Source organism: Balaenoptera ricei, chromosome 2 (assembly GCF_028023285.1).
Source record: "Balaenoptera ricei isolate mBalRic1 chromosome 2, mBalRic1.hap2, whole genome shotgun sequence".
Taxonomy (NCBI): Eukaryota; Metazoa; Chordata; class Mammalia; order Artiodactyla; family Balaenopteridae; genus Balaenoptera; species Balaenoptera ricei.
The window spans coordinates 130695795-130713559 of record NC_082640.1 but is presented as its reverse complement, the minus strand read 5'-3'; the positions used below and the strand labels follow the sequence as shown (position 1 = coordinate 130713559).

The 17765-nt window shown below is 32.8% G+C and overlaps 1 protein-coding gene across 1 annotated transcript; it reads right to left on the bottom strand.

The window, feature by feature from the left end:
- Positions 1 to 810: 810 nt before the first annotated feature.
- LRFN5 (leucine rich repeat and fibronectin type III domain containing 5) lies at positions 811 to 16772 on the bottom strand. The gene is made up of 4 exons (XM_059915681.1): positions 15388 to 16772; positions 11995 to 12707; positions 6106 to 6149; positions 811 to 1087 (listed from the first exon to the last, which is right to left on the bottom strand). The coding sequence occupies exons 1-4, from the start codon at positions 16770 to 16772 to the stop codon at positions 1070 to 1072; spliced, it is 2160 nt and encodes a 719-aa protein (XP_059771664.1). The 3' UTR covers positions 811 to 1069.
- Positions 16773 to 17765: the final 993 nt, after the last annotated feature.

Here is a 17765-nt window from a genome sequence, read left to right as displayed (position 1 = left end):
TAATCGAACTTATTGCTTACACCAAGTACAGTGATACATTTATATACATTTTCAAATTTTACAGTAATATTAATCCTTTGAGAATATGGAAGAGTAGAGGGAGAATTGGTTAAATTCACTCATCCCTAGGGTTTGAACTCATGCCTGCTAGGTTTGAGTACTGCTTAAATATGACTGTACTAACATATATTAGCCATCAAAAATATCTTACTCCTACTCATGCTGGTGCTAAATAAGATGTATGTTCTTCTTTGTTTATCCTGGAATTACATATATTTTTATCTCCAATGGAAAATTGGAGAAATGGGCACTTATAATGAAACATAAGGCCTAAAATTATTAAAACCTCTTTGCCCTTGCTCTCCAGAAAAACAATGAATCAATTTGGATTAATTACAATATGCCTACCTTGATACTTTCTGAAATTCCACTAGAAGAAGAGATCCCGCATCACTTTTGGTCTTACACTGAAGCATAAAATTGCCGTAAAGCTGTTTAAATAGTTGTACTGCTCTCCCATAGAAGTGGGTGCACTTCAGTCATGGAAGAACTAGTTCCAATATTATAAAGCAATTTGTGATCCCCTAAGGTTTTCGTACTACATAGATGTAAAATAGTATTATTAGCTCCTACAATCATCACTTCACCATTCACACTTGAAGCAACTGAGGTTTCCACAAATCAGGCAGTGTGCAAATTCTGTCATAGTAAAACATTTATTTGTTAAAGTGATATAGATTATTCAAGATTCTACAGTCTTAAATCATGGATGGCAATGTAACATGGATTGATACAGAACTCGATGCCAATGTAGGTTTTTTTCTTTCCTTCTTTAAAAAAAAAATACTTGCAGGTCAGAAGAAAAAAAATTTTGGTTTTAAAAGGGGATGAACCATGGTCTGATAGAGCCAGTTCTGCGGCATCAGAGATTTCTGCTTCAGCTCCTGTGGACAATTTCTTCTAGGACACCAGTTCAACAATTAGCCTTTGTGAATTGAAACATTTTTAAATTTTGTCTGGTAAAAATATCAGTGGCAAGTTTTTTCAGGAGAGAGAGAAGTGGTGCTCTTCAGATTAACTCCGGCCTCTGAAATGAAAGAAAAAGAAAAAGAAAAAAGAAAAAAAAAAGAAGAAAGAAAACACACGGCTAATAAGATCACTGGGCTAGCAATCTAGAAGTTACTGAACTGTAAGCACCCAGGCAGGAGCTTATTGCTACAAAATACTAGATATATTTCTGGATACTATTTAGACATGCACATCAGCACTTAAAATGTTCCCTGGTAATTTCAAATTATTGAATATATTAAAAAAATCTCATTTTGGAAAGGAATCTAAATGTTTTAAGACTAAATAGTTATGCAAGTCAGAGCCAAATTGAGGAATGGCATTTTTCCTTGCTTTGATTTTCACATTTATTAAGAGAAAAAAAGTTACTTTATTCATTAATGCATGCTATTCACGCTTTAACAAATATTCACATTGGCTTTTTAAATATGAACATTTTAGATCAAATTTGCTCATATATCTAAAACCTACGTGATCTCTACTTTTTTAATATATTCTTTTGGAAGCTTTGTATCATATTAAGGTTTTATAAAATTTAATTATGCATTTACTGATAGTGAAGACAATAAATTCATCTACATTAATTAGTTCTTCACCCACAGAACAAATAAAATAAATGTGAAAACTGACAATAACTCACAAGCAAAGGCATTTCATAGTTAACATGATTTTGAAAGAAAATCATATAAAAAACAATTTTAAAATATTTAAATAACAAACTGTGAAAATGCTTTTTCTCTAACATGGGTTCTCAGTACTCATGGCTTTCAAATATGTGTATAAATTCTATATTTCGATAAGATGGAAAATAATTTTTGAGAAATATACAATTTCATAATATGAAATAGAAGTAATTTTTCTCCTTTCCATTCAAGAACAACTACGTGTTTACAAGTTGAGGGTTATAAAATGCATGGAACAAATGAATGATGAAAAATAGCTTCTTAACTTCAAATATTCTGTATCAAAGTGTTGATATAGAACATATTTGGATAACTTTGTGTGGTAAAGGTAGGCAAAATACTATAGAGATATTTTACTTAAGAAAATATTTCAAAATAGTTAACTGGAATAAGTGAAGTTATTTTTGAGATAAACGATAATTTTTGAGAATTATTGAACAAAGAATTACTGGATGTTTGAAGATTGTTAATAGATAACAGATGTGTATCCGATTTTTAAAAAATAATTACTTGGAAACTACTGAAATATAGACATCACTAGCATACTTTGCCTGGAATATTCATTCTAAGGAAAACACTACAAAAATCACTTTAAACTACGATGGGAAATAGCTAAATTCCTCGCTATTGGATTCACAGCACAGCTTATTTTGGTGAAATTGGTTATCAACAAGATCTTTATTTATTTTTGTATATCCAGTAATATGTTCCCTTTGATAAAAAAAAGTGATTGTACTACACCAAATTTCATTTCAGGAAGTAGTAATATAGAAAAGACTAAATATACCTAGAAGAAAAATATAGTGGACAGTATAATTAGTCTGACTTTGGAAATAATAAATCCTTCCAGAATAACAAACTTTCTTTTAATATCAAGTTAATGATTCTATAAGCTGACATAGTTTAAAGAGTTTTTGGTTCAATTTCACATTACATAATAACATTAACAAACTGTAGGACTATGGTTTATAAAAAAGTTGTTATTTTGAAGATTAGGAAATAGCAATCGGTTTTGGGAACAATGGTGTGAATTTGTCTGCCCTGAATCTGCCATTATTGAAACGATGACATAATATGAAGTTGAATAAAAATTTTATATGTAAGATTCAAAATAACACTTTTTACTTATCAATAAACAAGCATAATGATTCCATAAAGATCCAAATATGGAACACAAAATTACAAGAGCATCACAAAGAAAAAACAAGATAGACTATAATAACTATGCTAAAACGTTATAAGAACTAAAAATAATGAATTTGGGGTAGGTTCAGGATGTTTTGTCAATGGTCCTCATTTGACAGTGAAAGGGTATCGTGCAAAACACTGCACAATCTTATCAACAGTACTACAAATAAAAGGAGAAATTAAAGCTACCTCAACATTAGAAGAAGAAAAAAATACCTCGACATTGAATGGATTTGGGAAACTGTTATTGCCCTTACTCTGAATGTAATTAAGACCTATGAGAGATTTTTTATCTTATATAATTAGGATATCTAAAAAGAAGGAAATGATTTCTAAAGGTCATTGCTGACACTAGGGTTCTATATATTTTTTTCTGATTTTCTGTAATGTTCAAATAAATATGTCAAAAAGTATGCTTTATTATAAAAATAGTTAAATGTTTTCTACAATATCTATTCTATTACTCTTATTATTTTTTTTTATATGCAATGTCTATTCTAGTACTCTTATTTTTTTTTTTTTTTAATTTACTTGAAGGTAATATCATAGGTGGAAGAAACCCTACAGAACCAAATATTTTATATTGGTCATTCTTGTTTGTACAAAAAACATTGGAAAGATATCTGAATCATATACACACATTTGTTTTGCTGCTCAGCTCTCAGTTCATACGATTTCCAAACTGTGTTTTCCCATAGTTGTTTTAATATTGCTGTTTATTTCTAATCCACACTAACTTTTTATTCACTTATATGTTAATAGTTTGTCTAAAAGAACTACTACTGTCACCTAGGAAACATTTTTTTTAATATATTAAAAAATGTGTTTTAAGTTTATTTGCTTATTTTATTGTCTATATACATAAGGAACATTTTGATCTCCATTTAAGGCAATGGGCAGTGTCCAAATGTTTGGAAAATATATTTTGCCACTGGGTGGAAAAAGACATGTATGTTACCATCCTACAGGGAATATAAACTTAAACTAAAATTGTATAATCCTCCTTATCCCACTACCATCTCCCCACCAAAAAATAAGAAGCTGTGGGCACAAGGAACCTCTGCCAGCTCTCTATCTCACTTCATTCACAAGGTAAAGTACTGCTGACGGTGTGAAAAGCCATGAGAAGACTAGCACACAGGTCACAGTCTCTTCAAAGGGACATTACTGTTTGGTTGTGCTGACAGTTGTAGAAATGATAAGCCTGCTATTGCAGAAATCATTTATCAAATAACAAGAAGAGTTGCACTGAAGTCATATGGTGACTTACAGCTGATAACAGAAATGTAGCAAGAAATTGGCTAATGAGTAAATGATGTATTACCACTAAATTGTGTTAACATTCTTCTTTGCCTGTGGATTTATTTTTCTAGCTAATGCTTGTAGAAAGAAAACAAAATAGCCAAAGCATGGAGGGAAAGTTGCTATGACATTATGACATAGTGTTTCAAAAAAGGAACTCAATAAAGAGCATACAATTTTAAAAATAGGTGACATATTCTACATATGCACATTCACTGTGAAATACAAACACACATATGTACACATGAATTTACTACATACAGAAACGACAAATCACTGAAAGATCATGCACCAAATTATTAGTATTCGTATCTGGGTGGTGGGTTATGACAGATTTACATTTATTTTTTTATTTTAAGCTGTATTTTCCAAAGTTCTCTAATACTAATTACTTTGGGACAAAGAAAATCGTTATTAGAAATCTTATGTAGTTATCACATTGGCAAACCTTTTGCTACCTCAAGTAGCACACAAACTCCCAAGGAGATTACTTTTCTATAAATTTGACTTCTAACACTGTGGTAAAATAAGGAAATAAACACAATAATATGTAACATGCCCTACAAAATATGAATACTTGGAGAATTGCTTTAATTGGTAATTGAAAGATGGTCAGATTGATTCTCCTGCTTCCAAATCTTGATAGAACATTTAGAACCATTCTGGATCATGCTTCTGATAGGGGAAGCTTGACTTTTTAATTCCTTTCTAAGGATATTCTCTTTCAGAACAGCCAGGTGTCCAAAGTTACATGATAAATTAATGTTTTCAAATCAAAGACAGAGGGAGAGAGGGAGGGAAGAAAGGAAGAAGAAAGAAAGGGAGAGAGGGAGAAAAAGAAAGGGAAGGTGGTAGAGAACAAAGGCACCTTCATGCAGGTCAGTTCAATTCTATTAACACCAAGTACGTGCCCGACCCTGTGCTATTGATTGTTTCCAGTGAGCCATCTGTTTGTTTTTTTGCAGCATAGAAATGGGACCCTAAATTCAGTAAAGAAATGATGAAAAACATTTTGTTTGATTTGGGAATGGAATTCTTTAGGGGAAACCCAGAACAATGGTCCAAGTTATTGTTATCTTTTAAATAAGAAATGTTAAAAAAAAAAAAAAAAAAGACCCTTACTTTTACTATCAACAAATAAATCAATGTCTTTTTCTAAGAACTTTTAAAAGCAGAATATTTTTTCTGTGCCAAATCTTAAGCAAATGGCTGATGCATCCAGCTGTTTAAACAGATTGTTAAAGTGTCATTCTGCTCTGGAAACACACTTTCTGATCCAATTAAAATGCAGGAATCAAATACTCATTTGAAACTTAAAAAAAAAAAAGAAAGAAAAGAAAACCAAGAAGAGTAATTGGTTGCTGACAAAAGGAATACCATGAATATTTCATGTGTAGTCTTTTGCTCCATTTTATAGCAGCTTCATTCATTTCATATACATGAAACACTTCTGTTCATCCACTTTCAGTGAGGCCTAATATATTATCTCAGCTTCTATTAGGATGTGGAGCTCAAGGATAGGAGTTAATATATTCTTATCAAGCTACTGTCTTCACGTTGGGAAATATTTGTAAAAATACACATGATATCATGTGTGACTATAAATGTGACTCCAAAGTCACACTAGTATTCCCTTTATTCTTACAATGTGAATCAGAAATATTTGGTTAACCAGAAGTATGTCTAAATTTAGGAACTGGAAATTCACTTAACCAAACTGAACTTCACCACTGAGCATTGAGTAAGTTTTAATGGAAAATTTCAACAAGTTACATAAACTAGCAAAACAAAAATTAAAGATTCATTGATAAAAGAATATACCCACTTAAGTGCCGAAGCATGTGACAGGTAACAAGAATCTCACCTGTGTTTCCTGGACAGTCTGGTCAACATTAGTCGGCAAAGCATCTGGGAATAAAATTTTCAGTGTCATGAACAATTCATTTTTTATGAAACAGACCTTAAAATACTTCACACTGAAACCTTGATAAGATTCATCTTAACAAAGAGTTATCTACACATTTTTTTGATAATAACTTACCAGTTATTGGGTTAATTGCAATTGACTTTATAATACTTCATAGTTCTCTATGGCTATTTCCTGATACATAATACTCTAAACGCAGAATTTTTAAAAATATTGTTCTAGTTACTAAAATGAGTAATTATCAATATGGAATGCACTTTTACAGCAAGAGTTCAATAAGAGAATCAGGCTTCTATTCATTTTCCTTACTCAAAGTTAACATTTCGACCAGAGTTGCATATGATTAATATGGAAAGATACATCAAGGAAAAACAATCCAAAGCAGGAAATGTAGTTTTACCATATTCACCACGCAAAGTACAAAATAATAATTTACAATATAAACCATCATTCAATAACCCCCAAGATAATAATAGCATATTTTGCTGAATACCAGTTTATCCTTATATAAAACAGTAATGTTCTAAATGCAAACATTCTGCCTTCAATGTTCATATGTATATTCCAATTGGCTATAAATGTTTAATATCATTAAATAGCCCTGTACAGTACACATTCTATTTCCTCCCAAATGTCCTATTTTAAAGCAAATACTCTAGTCATTAAGAAGGGACACAATTATAAGAAAAAATTAGGTGTCTCAGGAAAATGTCATTCTAAGGGTTCACAGGTGAGTGTGATGAGAACAGTACAAAATACTTTTTTGATAAAACCTCCAGCATAAATATTCATATAAACTTACAATGACTTCTGGAGATTAGGTTTTACATGAAAGCAATAACAAGACATGTTCGCATTATACAGAAAAAAAATAATTAGGAAATTACATTATGGTAGAGCCCACATAGTATATTCTATAAGTCCCTTCACGTTGATGGTAACTTTAGATCCTAAATTTTGACTTTGAAATAGCTGAAAAAATCAGAAGACAGTGGTACACTGATTATTGTTATATTGAGTATTTATGGTATTTGATGAAATTGCAGATGCATTAATATTACCTTAAAGAGGTAATTTCATACTTTAATATACTCCCAGTTACAAACTGTTACTTTCTATGTCCCCCTTCAGATAACACCACGATTAGGATGACTCGATCCCAGTAATACGTTTACCATTCTTTATTCTGTACTGCTAAAAGAAGGATGGTTTCTGTTGCAAAAAATGAACAAACAACCCACCCCACACTTGACAAAACTAATTGTATTTGTAATCTCAGCATGTATTTATCTAGCATGGGAGAGAAAGGACTGAGTAATCTGAAAGACAGAGCTCTGAAACAATTATATTTAAAATTCCAGTCATTAATTTTGGTTATTTTCTCTTTCCTCTATGAAATTTTAAAAGTGAGATTTTTTTATCCATAAATTTACCTCAACTAACACTGAACTCACAAACATTATAAGGTAAATTGTCATTATTATTATTATTAGTGTTTTATTACCAATGGAGGAAGATAAGAAAAATCCTTTTCCCATCCAGTCCACCACTGGGCTGAAGTCCTTTCCCCAAAACACATTACACACACACACACAGAAGCATCCACATACGCTGTTGAAGTGGAAAGACTGGACTCTTCCTGAGACTCAAGGGAAGGCTGAGCAAGGAGAAGAGGGTACATAGTCTTCATTCTGTCTAAAATAAATGAACACTGCTTGCTTATCATTATAAAATGGAGTTGGAATTCTGCCACACTGAGAAGAAAATGGGCTCGTATCTGCAGTCTTCTTTGGAAGAAACACCCCAATTACCTTCACAATTCTTGTACAAGAAGATGCTTTATGTTTTTGAAATTTTTTAAACTACTGGCATTTTAATGATTGTTTTTAACTTTATTATTATGAATAAACAGAGGGGGAAATACTAAAATTTAGGAAGTAGAAGGCTATTGATGTGAACTTTGTGATAATTGTTTTATTAGTTTTTTAGTTTTATAAATGAATATTAATTTCCTTACAGTAATACAGGCAAATAAAATAGTTAAAATTTAGTTTGGAAGTACTTTTTGAGTGCTTTAAGGTAAAGCAGAAAATACTTCATGAAAAAAAAAGAAGATTCCTGTGGACAATGGAAGACATATAATTTTTTAAAATGCTTTAAATTCTTGTGGAGAAAGTATGTTTCAGGTAGTAAATTTGTTATGTCTATAGGTGGCTTACAATAGCTCAAAAACTTACATTCTAAAACTTTTTTAGTGAACTATATCTGCAAAGTAGCTAAAATCAACTGTCTAAAAGCATAAAAAAGCTTACTGTGACCTCAACTTAACTAATACATTTAATGGTTAGAAAAAAAATGTAGAAAATGTGTTGTCCTCAGCAATGGTGTTATTGTATCTAATTTAAATTATTGTATTTAATGTACCTCTGTGCTAATCTATTTGTAAACTAAAAGTAAATAATATTCATCAAACCAAACTTTGTTTCTTCTTAGGATTTTAAGCCTACTTCGGATGCTTTATTATTCCTTTATGGGACTTATCTATTACATATACTTTTCTTTCAAAAGACGTGCTTCAATAATAGTTTGACATTATCAAATTGGGGGACAATTATCCAAAACAAAAAGTAACACAGAAATACATATAATTTTTTAAAAAGTTTGGAGTAAATATCTGTAAATATATTATTTGTCAGTTTGTTAGTGAACAAACTGAAACCATAGTGTAAAATGGCTAAAAATTAAAGAAGAATAATTAAGAACAAGGAAGCAAAAACAATATATACAACCTATACACAGTCAGCAACAACAAACAGCAAAACCATATGCTTTGGATCACATATATGTAGTTGGTTAAATAAGGAAAGTAAGGAATGACAGAAAGAAAAACAACAAGAGGGACAGAATTTCTTGCTTGTAGTAATATAATATCTGGATCAAAAATCTCCATTGTGTTAATTAATCAAAATTCTTAATATTGAGCTTTCTTCCCTGGCTCCATTCACTTATTCATCTATCCATTTGTTCATTCATTCATCTGAGTAACCACTGCATTTTGGATATTATACCAGGTACCTTTAATCACCCCCAACCTTCCCATAGATTTATCTTTCAGCCACTTCACACTGAAACTGCCCTGAGCAAAACATTTTTCATATACTTATCAACAACACCAAATAACATCTGACCCCCTTGATAGGCCAATTTTTGTTCACATATTTTGTTCAAATATAAACTTTTTGAAAGATAGGAACACAGGCCTTCTTAACACCTGTAGAACAAGTGTTCAAGCATTTGGTTAATGCACCCTAAAAAGAGTCTTGTAAAAGCAATAACAATTTAAATGGTTTCAATGGCTTTAGTCAAACAGAATAAAATTTCACATGATTAGATATTATAAGAGTTCTAAATGTTTATGAGAAATAAAAGATATTTAATTAAAGTTTCATTAGAAACATAAGCAGGAAATTGATTTTAAAAAATCCAGGCAACTGGAAAATAGAACATAAGTTAATCAGTAGCTTCGAGTAGACACACTAAGCTGCCGCCTGTTCTGTGTGATTTCGGTGCCCCCTCGACCACAATGTTCATTGTGCCAGAGATTCCTTGTTTGGGGATTCATTTCTTTAAGTCTTGAAATCTTTTATATATTCAGGATATTTTGATACTATGCAGCTAAAAACTAGGAAGGTGAAAAATAATACACTTCTGTCAATCAGCACTTCATGAAGAATTAAGTAACTGGTGTTAATTAAAAATGTTTAGTTGGGATTAGAGCATTATTACAGAAATAGTGTTGAAAATACACTTCACTTTGAGCAATACTTTGATTTTACAAAATAATACCACACATGTGATCTCATTTATTCTTCACAAGAACTATATACCTGACCCAGGAAGGGTGATTATATTTTAGAAATGTGAACGACAAACTTCAGAAAAAGAAGCAGGGCAGAGAAGACATTTAGGAAACACCTAAGGTAATGAAAGCCCATTAGACAAATTTTTTCATGAGTTGCTCAGAAAGTAATTTCTAACTGCTTTCATCTAATCCACTTTTGAATGTCATCACGATAAATCATGTATAATATGTGCCTTGGTCAAGTTGAAATTAAATGAAAATTTTATAAATGCTTCCAACAAGAGGAAATTAAACCAATGACGGACATTCCTCACCTGTGTTTTAAATGGTATCAAGTAATCTGAAAGAGTTACTAAACTTTTACTGCGTGTTTAACTTACTCCCAGGGAGTAATTTACATAAAGTCCGTATCTTATTATATTATGGCTAAAATTTTTTGTGCCACATTCCCACATGAACCTTATTCTCAAAAAAAAAAAAAAAACCAAAAAAGCAAAACAATAACAAAAAAACCCCAAAGTCCTGTTTACTGATCTTAATAAAACACCATTAAGTTACCATATAATATTGTAAAAAATTTCAGTGAGTAGATAGAACATTTCTCTATAGACCTTGATTTCAGTGACTGTCCAAGAATGTCATATTATCAAGGAGCAATATTACTGTCTGACTAAATTAAAAATGCTTTTTTAAATGACATATTCCCACTAAGCTGTATAATTTCTAATTAAATTTCATCGCAAGTTTTGGTTCAAATAATAAATACATTTACTCAGACAGAAACATTCAAATTCAGAATTACAGGGCAGAAGGCAAAAACGAAACTACTATCTGGTTAATGAGCAATGACTTTATATTGCTTATAAATGTAATAAGAACTCTATTAGAAGATTTTTACTTAACTTGGTGGTAAAAATAAATATCCCTTTGATAAAGGCAGTTTTGCATTTTTGTTTCCCTATTTAACTTGCATTAAGAAAAATATAAAGCTCATTCATTCACCAAATGTGTACTGAATGAATGAAAACACCTTCATATGCCCAGGCAGATGCATATGACTTAAAACTGGCCTGTGACTTAAAACTGAATTGGCTTTTTTTGCCAAATGAAAAATCAATTGCATTTTCTTCTGCTTCCCACTGAAAAAGCTGTGTCATAGATGAGAAATATCTTAGAACCATTAAGGCACCTGAACCAAGAATGTTGATTAGAAGGGTACTTATTTTAACACTGTCTGGGTATACTTGAGTATTTTATTTTAAACAACATGACAACACAGAGCTGTTCTCTAAAATATTTGCCTAAAAACAAACACCACTGTCATTGAAAGAAAATATACAATCTACTCATTGAAAAATACCAATCATCCATAGGTGGTACTTTGTAAGACTGGAGGAAATAGCATTATTTATGCAATACTTTTTTTTCATATGACAACTTTCATTTTGTGGTCTGCTATTGCAGAACATGGTAGCTGGTCCTAGAATGGGGAAGGCACTGCTGTCATGCTTTTTCCCTAAATAATTTTATATATATGACCTTCATATATACATGGCTATATATATGAAGTTACTTCATATATATAGCCATGTATATATGAAGTAACTATACCCTAGAGGGTTTATACGCTATGGCTCTGTTAGCCATGAATCAGAGATATAAGACTGGGATTTCAAATTCCAATTTCCTATGTGAGTTCTCAAAATAATTTTTTCATTAAAAAGAAATAATAGGTTACACAGTGCTTTCCAATATCCACTCAGAATTTGAAAGAGTTGCTTTTCCACTATGCCCATCAGAACTGTTGGACTGAATTAACATCGCATTCATAGACATGCTTCTTTTAGAAAACAGTCCGCATGTGTTCGGTGAGTTAATATAATAATAGTATTCCTTTAATTCTCCATTCAGGGAGTACCTGTGCCTTGCTCTGGATCTCTCAGCAGGCAAAGTGAGAAACTTACTTGGCTTTGAATGTGCTCTTTTAGATGTGGGTCCCTCTGTGCCAGAATCAGGAGGTCGACTAGCTAACTGCAAGGCAGTTGAATTATTTCTGTTAGTGTTTTGGGACTCAACATTTGTGACAGCTTCACTCTGTGGGTCGGTACTTGGCTTCGTGCCAGTCTTTCTTTTCTGCTTTTGGGACACAGAAGTGCTTGAAGTCCAGGTAGGAGGCAAAGCAGAGGTAGTGGTAGAGGAGTCCTGACTTGAACAAGTTTCTGAACATTGTATCACGTTGTCATTGGCAACTTTAAAACACTGGGCATTCTCTTCGTGTCCCACAGCTTGTTTGGACATGGACTGGGGCAGCATCACACTGCAGCCTTGTAATTGAGCCCCATTAGTTTGAGAGCAGACGTTGCTGACCTTGGTGACCTTGTGTTGCCCATTATTGTTACAAACCTTATACCGGATCATTAGAATGATGATGAAAACCAGCACAGAGGCTACAATGATTCCACCAATAATAATAATCATGGTGCCTCCCAAAAACTGGGACTGCATGAAATGGCACCGCACATAATCCTCTTCCGTAGTAAACTGGATGCAACCCACGACTCTTGTGGCAGTGAGGGAAGTAATGCCATCATCGTATATTGCCAAGACACACAAGTCATACATAGTTCCAGCAGCCAGGTTATTGACAAGAAAAGTTTTGCTCGTAGGAGGTATCATTCTGAGGGACAATGGAATTTGTGTTAATATTAAAAACAAAACAAAACAGATACACACACAGTCATTATGACTTTAGTTCTGTTTCATTTCAGTACTCATTAAGATAAGCACATTTATAACATATGAAATATGAGAAAATGATCTAATCTTATATTTACCCAGTTAAAATGGCTAAAAGTCATTGTTGGATTCTGCATTATATTAACGGTGCCTGCACTATGTCTTGACAAGCTGACTAATTACATTGCTTGGCAAAGCAGAATTCCTAATAAAAGCCACTGCTAAAAAATCATTTATGACAAATTACTTTTGAAAGGTGTGACTGTGACATTATCTGACTACTAAACAAATCCATTTAGCACTTACAACACCTCTGTGACTAAAAACCAATTTGAAGGAAGGGAAAACACTGACAATCACATTAGAAACCAGAATGGAAATGCAATTCAGAGTATTTATTTTTCAAATCAGTTATAAGCTACTATGGAATGGTAACCAGTAAATGTATCTTTAATAACTAAGATACTTACTAAGATTAAAGTACTTTATTTACAGATCTCAACCCTCTCTTATGTCTTCAACACTTGGTTCCCAGTATGTTCTTATCTATAAATGAGGTTGATGCGTAATATTATCCTAGAATCATGAACAGGGCAAAGCTGTTGACCAGAGCATAAATCCCTTATCCTCCCCATTGTGGGCTGATGAAATTACTTTCACAACATAGTTTGTAAAGTTTGATAAGAGTTTAAGACATCCCTGAATCCATTGTATCACTAAAGTCTTCTGTGGCTCCTATTCTCCACTACCTTTTTCTACTCAGTAGCAACCATATATGACTAAGATTTAATTTGGAAAAAAGGCTTGAAACTCTCTTTTTTCTCTGAAAGAGTTTTAGAAATTTCAAGACTTGGCAATGCTAATCTGTTATACAACCTAAACAATGTGTTCTAAATGTACCAAGAAACTTTTAGGCTAGAGTATGTATTGTGGCTGAGATCACTACCATTTAGTGAGTGCATAAGAAATGCCAGGCATTACTAAGCACTTTATATGCATTATGATTTCATTTTTACAATGACTTATGAGGTAGGCATTATCACCATTTTACACGTGACAAACATTAAGGTCAGGAATTCAAGCAATTTCCTCAGGGTCATAGAGAATTTACTTGTCATGGAAGGATTAAAATCTTGGAATTTGGAAAATAGAAACCGACCTATTTCACAGAGCTAATGTTTAAAGTATATAGAATGTCTAGGAGCTACAGGAAAGTAAGGGGTAGGGGTGGATGCTCATCTTTGACAATGGGTTAAATAATCCATAGCCTAAGTGAAAAGCTGAGTATGACAACAGCAAACTATTACATGCTAATATACATGCATCGCAGTCTACATCCCCATACATTTAGTGATGAGAGGGATATTAGAAACCATTTACTCTAATCTCTTCCTTTTAAAGATGAGAAAATTAAAACTCAGTCAAGTAGAACCTTGCCCAGCATCGGTCACATGGTTAGCTAGGTCAGTTTTGTTTTTTCCTACCAGCCCATGCTTATTTTTAAAAAAATTTTCTCTCATTTCCATACATGAGCAAAAATCAAATTATCTTCAAGAATTCATCTGGGTATATAAAAACTGATTTGATCTTATTTCAGAAAAGCTGAAAGGCAAAATATATATATATGTGTGTATATATATATATATATACATATATATATATACACACACATGTATACATATGTATATTTCAAAGCCATGATTTTACATCATTTCCTAGGAGTAACAATAGTCTATCATGAGTGAAATTATATGGAGAGGTAAAAATGTATATTTCCAACTGAAAATTGGACAAGATGTGACTATAAATCAATGAGGCTGAACTTTAGAAAAACATACCAGAAATTCTTTAGTCAGATGCAAATTCTCCACCAATATCCTTACCCAGAGATTACATATTTAACTCCACTGATACTTTCACTGCTCAAAATACTTATAAACTTTCTCTTTGGAACTGTCTTAAGAACCAGTGTATATGAGACAACACACACACACATAACTCAATCACTCAAAAAATCAGTCTCATTATTTTATAGTTACATCCTATTTTTGACCAAAAATGGCAATACCCATCTTGATCACCCACCTTATTCACAAGACTTGGCTCCAAATGGCTTTTGCTTGTTTCCAAAATTCAAATTCACCCTCAAAAGACGAAGATTTGCCACCACTGAGGATATTCAAAATAGTATGACGAAGGTTCTAAAGATAATTCCAAAAATGCTTTGAGCAATGGCAGCATTATTGGGATAAGAGTATAGCCTCCCAATGTGACTTCCTTGAAGGAAAGAACACTCATGTGGATGTGTAAGTTCTGGTATGTTTTTGAATTTTTAAGATAAATCAATCTTGTTCTCTGATAGTCACATCTCTTAGATGAGGGGAAAAAAGTAAGTAAGCATAATGTTAAATATAAATTTGAACTCTCTGAAAATAACAGCATTCAAAATATTTCTCCACATGTATTCACCTTTCACAAGCCTTACATTATATACTTTAAAAAGTGGAGTACTTTAATTACAACACAGAGTAGCACTGCTGATTGAAAAAAATCAGTAGCAGATTATCAAGCCCTACACTAAGATGAACAGCAAGTACAAAAATTTTCTTAATTTCTCTTACCTGTAAACAAGGGTGTCATCATAAGTACCATTGTACTGGATCTGAAACATACGTATTCCCGGGATATTTCTTTGAAAATTAAATTTAAGCAGTGCCGTAGATGATGTTGCTTCTGCCACCACAATTTTATCTTGACTGATTTTAGTATCACCATTACTACTGCTTGCATTAGAACCTGACTTAGTAGAAGTTGAGATATCTGAAGAACCAGGATCAGGCTCATGGATGTGGTTCGTACTGTTTAGTAAGTGAGGGAGCTTAATTATATGAAGATCCACCATTTGTGTTGCTTCCCCAGCAGGATTGGAAGCAATGCAGGTAAAAGCACCTGTATCCTTAATAGTTGTTATAAGAATGTCAAGTGTTCCATTATCATACACCAGAGATCTTGTTGCATTTGAAATAAGCTTCCCTTCAGGAGAAATCCAGTGAATTGCAGGTTCGGGGTCTCCCCGGGCTTTGCACCTCAGGGTTGCCCTCTGACCCTCCAGGACTCTCATCTCATGTGTATGACGAGTAATGAGAGGAGGCTCACACAAAAACTCTTCCTCAGGAATTGACCAAAAATAGCGGCCAGTTAAAAGCGCTGGGGAAGCACAGGTCTCCAGGTCATCTTCTCTGGACAGACGCCTCAACCACAGCAATTCACAGTTGCAATGCAAAGGGTTTCCACCAAAACTTAATGCAAAAGTAGATGGGCTTATGATTCCTGAGGTTGCTAGGACCTGAGCTCGCTGAAAGAGAGGGTCAGGTGGTAGCTTCTGCAATTTATTTGATGTTACATCTAGCCGAGTCATCTTGTGCAAGTGGGAGAAAGTTCCCTTAGGAATGTTATCAATCATATTGTGATCCAAACTGAGGGTGTGTAAGCTGATCATCTTCTCAACAGCATCCCATGGTATTGTTTCTAAATTATTATAGGACAGATCCAGCTCCTCGAGGGCAAAGACATCATCAAATGCTGTAGAAGAAATTAAAGTCAGCTGATTGTTGTTCAGTATCAAATGATGGAGATTGGAAAGCCCACTGAACATATCATTTGTAATTTTAGTCAATCTGTTGCTATTCAAATGCAATGCCCTCAGATTCCGTAAGTCAGCAAAAGCATGAGGTGTAATAAAACTTATTGTATTCCTGGATAGAGTCAGGTCCACCAAGCTGGTCATATTGGCAAAATCTTTCCTTTTAATATTTGTAACAAAATTGTCTGCCAAACGCAGTTCCACAGTTCTTCTGTCAATGTTTGGTGGCACAAACAAAAGCCCTTTCTTGGCACAAAGGGTTGCAAGATTAGGAGACAAAATCTGACAGACACAACGCTTTGGACAGATCTGAGCTTTCACTGCTATGCCAATGAAAAACAGATAAAAAAGAAATTTTTCCATTGTAGATCAGTTTTAAGAGCCTGTAAGAGAAGACACAAAATATAGTGTTAGCACCCAATCATTTGAGTAAAGTTCATATTCCTACTAAAATAATCTTTTTTATGCAAATTAGAATACAGAAACAATTTATTCACTTGCTTATTTAACCAAATATAAAATAATAACTCTGTATTGTCTGTGTAGTAGACCCTAGGATAAAAAAAAATATACCATTCATGACCTCATGAGATTTAAAATCAACTGGTGAAAACCAAGAAATCAACAGATTATTATAATTCTGTCAATTAAGTGCTATTTTTGAAATATGCCCAGGGCACTCCCTGGGTTCACAAAAAAGAGACATTCAGCCCAGACTGGAGGGTGGGAGCTCAGGAAAATTTCTATTAAACCCCCAAAAGACATCTTGTAGATTCAAAAGCTTAGACATATTTAGAGATTTGCAAGTATTTCAATTTATTAGTCTGAGCAGAAACAGAAAGAGACAATATTTGTATTTGTTAGCCTTGTGGCAAGATACTTGAAAGTAATTAATTGTTAATTAAATTTTATTCATCTTTACAAACTATCTTGAAAATAGTACAACCTCCACATCCTAGCTGCAAATACAGGATCTTGTTCTCAAATATAAAAAAGGCTGAAAATTTACCACAAATGCTCTGAGCTCCTTAACTATTAGAATGCTTTATGTGATATAATGTGGATTTTTGAAGATAATTTATAGAAAGCAGTCATGAAAATACTTGACAGTGAGTCCAAGAAGATGTCATATTCCATTTTCCTTTTCTGAAAAAACTTAGTGCACTTATATTTATTCATATTTATTTTTAAAAAACTTGACAGTTTCATTTCTAGCTTGATCTTAAGTATTTGCTCTTGAGATTAATCATCAAAAATAAAAATACTAATGCATACGTGATTAAAATTCTCAAAAATTATGTGTAACTTTAAACACCAAGAGGGAAAACAGCTGCAGAAAATCACTTAAATGTTTAA

Bases quoted from the DNA above. Each gene is read 5' to 3' on its own strand.
- LRFN5 (XM_059915681.1), bottom strand. From the start codon at position 16,772: ATGGAAAAATTTCTTTTTTATCTGTTTTTCATTGGCATAGCAGTGAAA. The intron at 12,708-15,387 runs GTAAGAGAAATT...ATTGTCCCTCAG, and splicing joins GATGACACCCTTGTTTACAG to AATGATACCTCCTACGAGCA. The intron at 6,150-11,994 runs GTAAGTTTCTCA...TTTTATTCCCAG, and splicing joins AAGAGCACATTCAAAGCCAA to ATGCTTTGCCGACTAATGTT.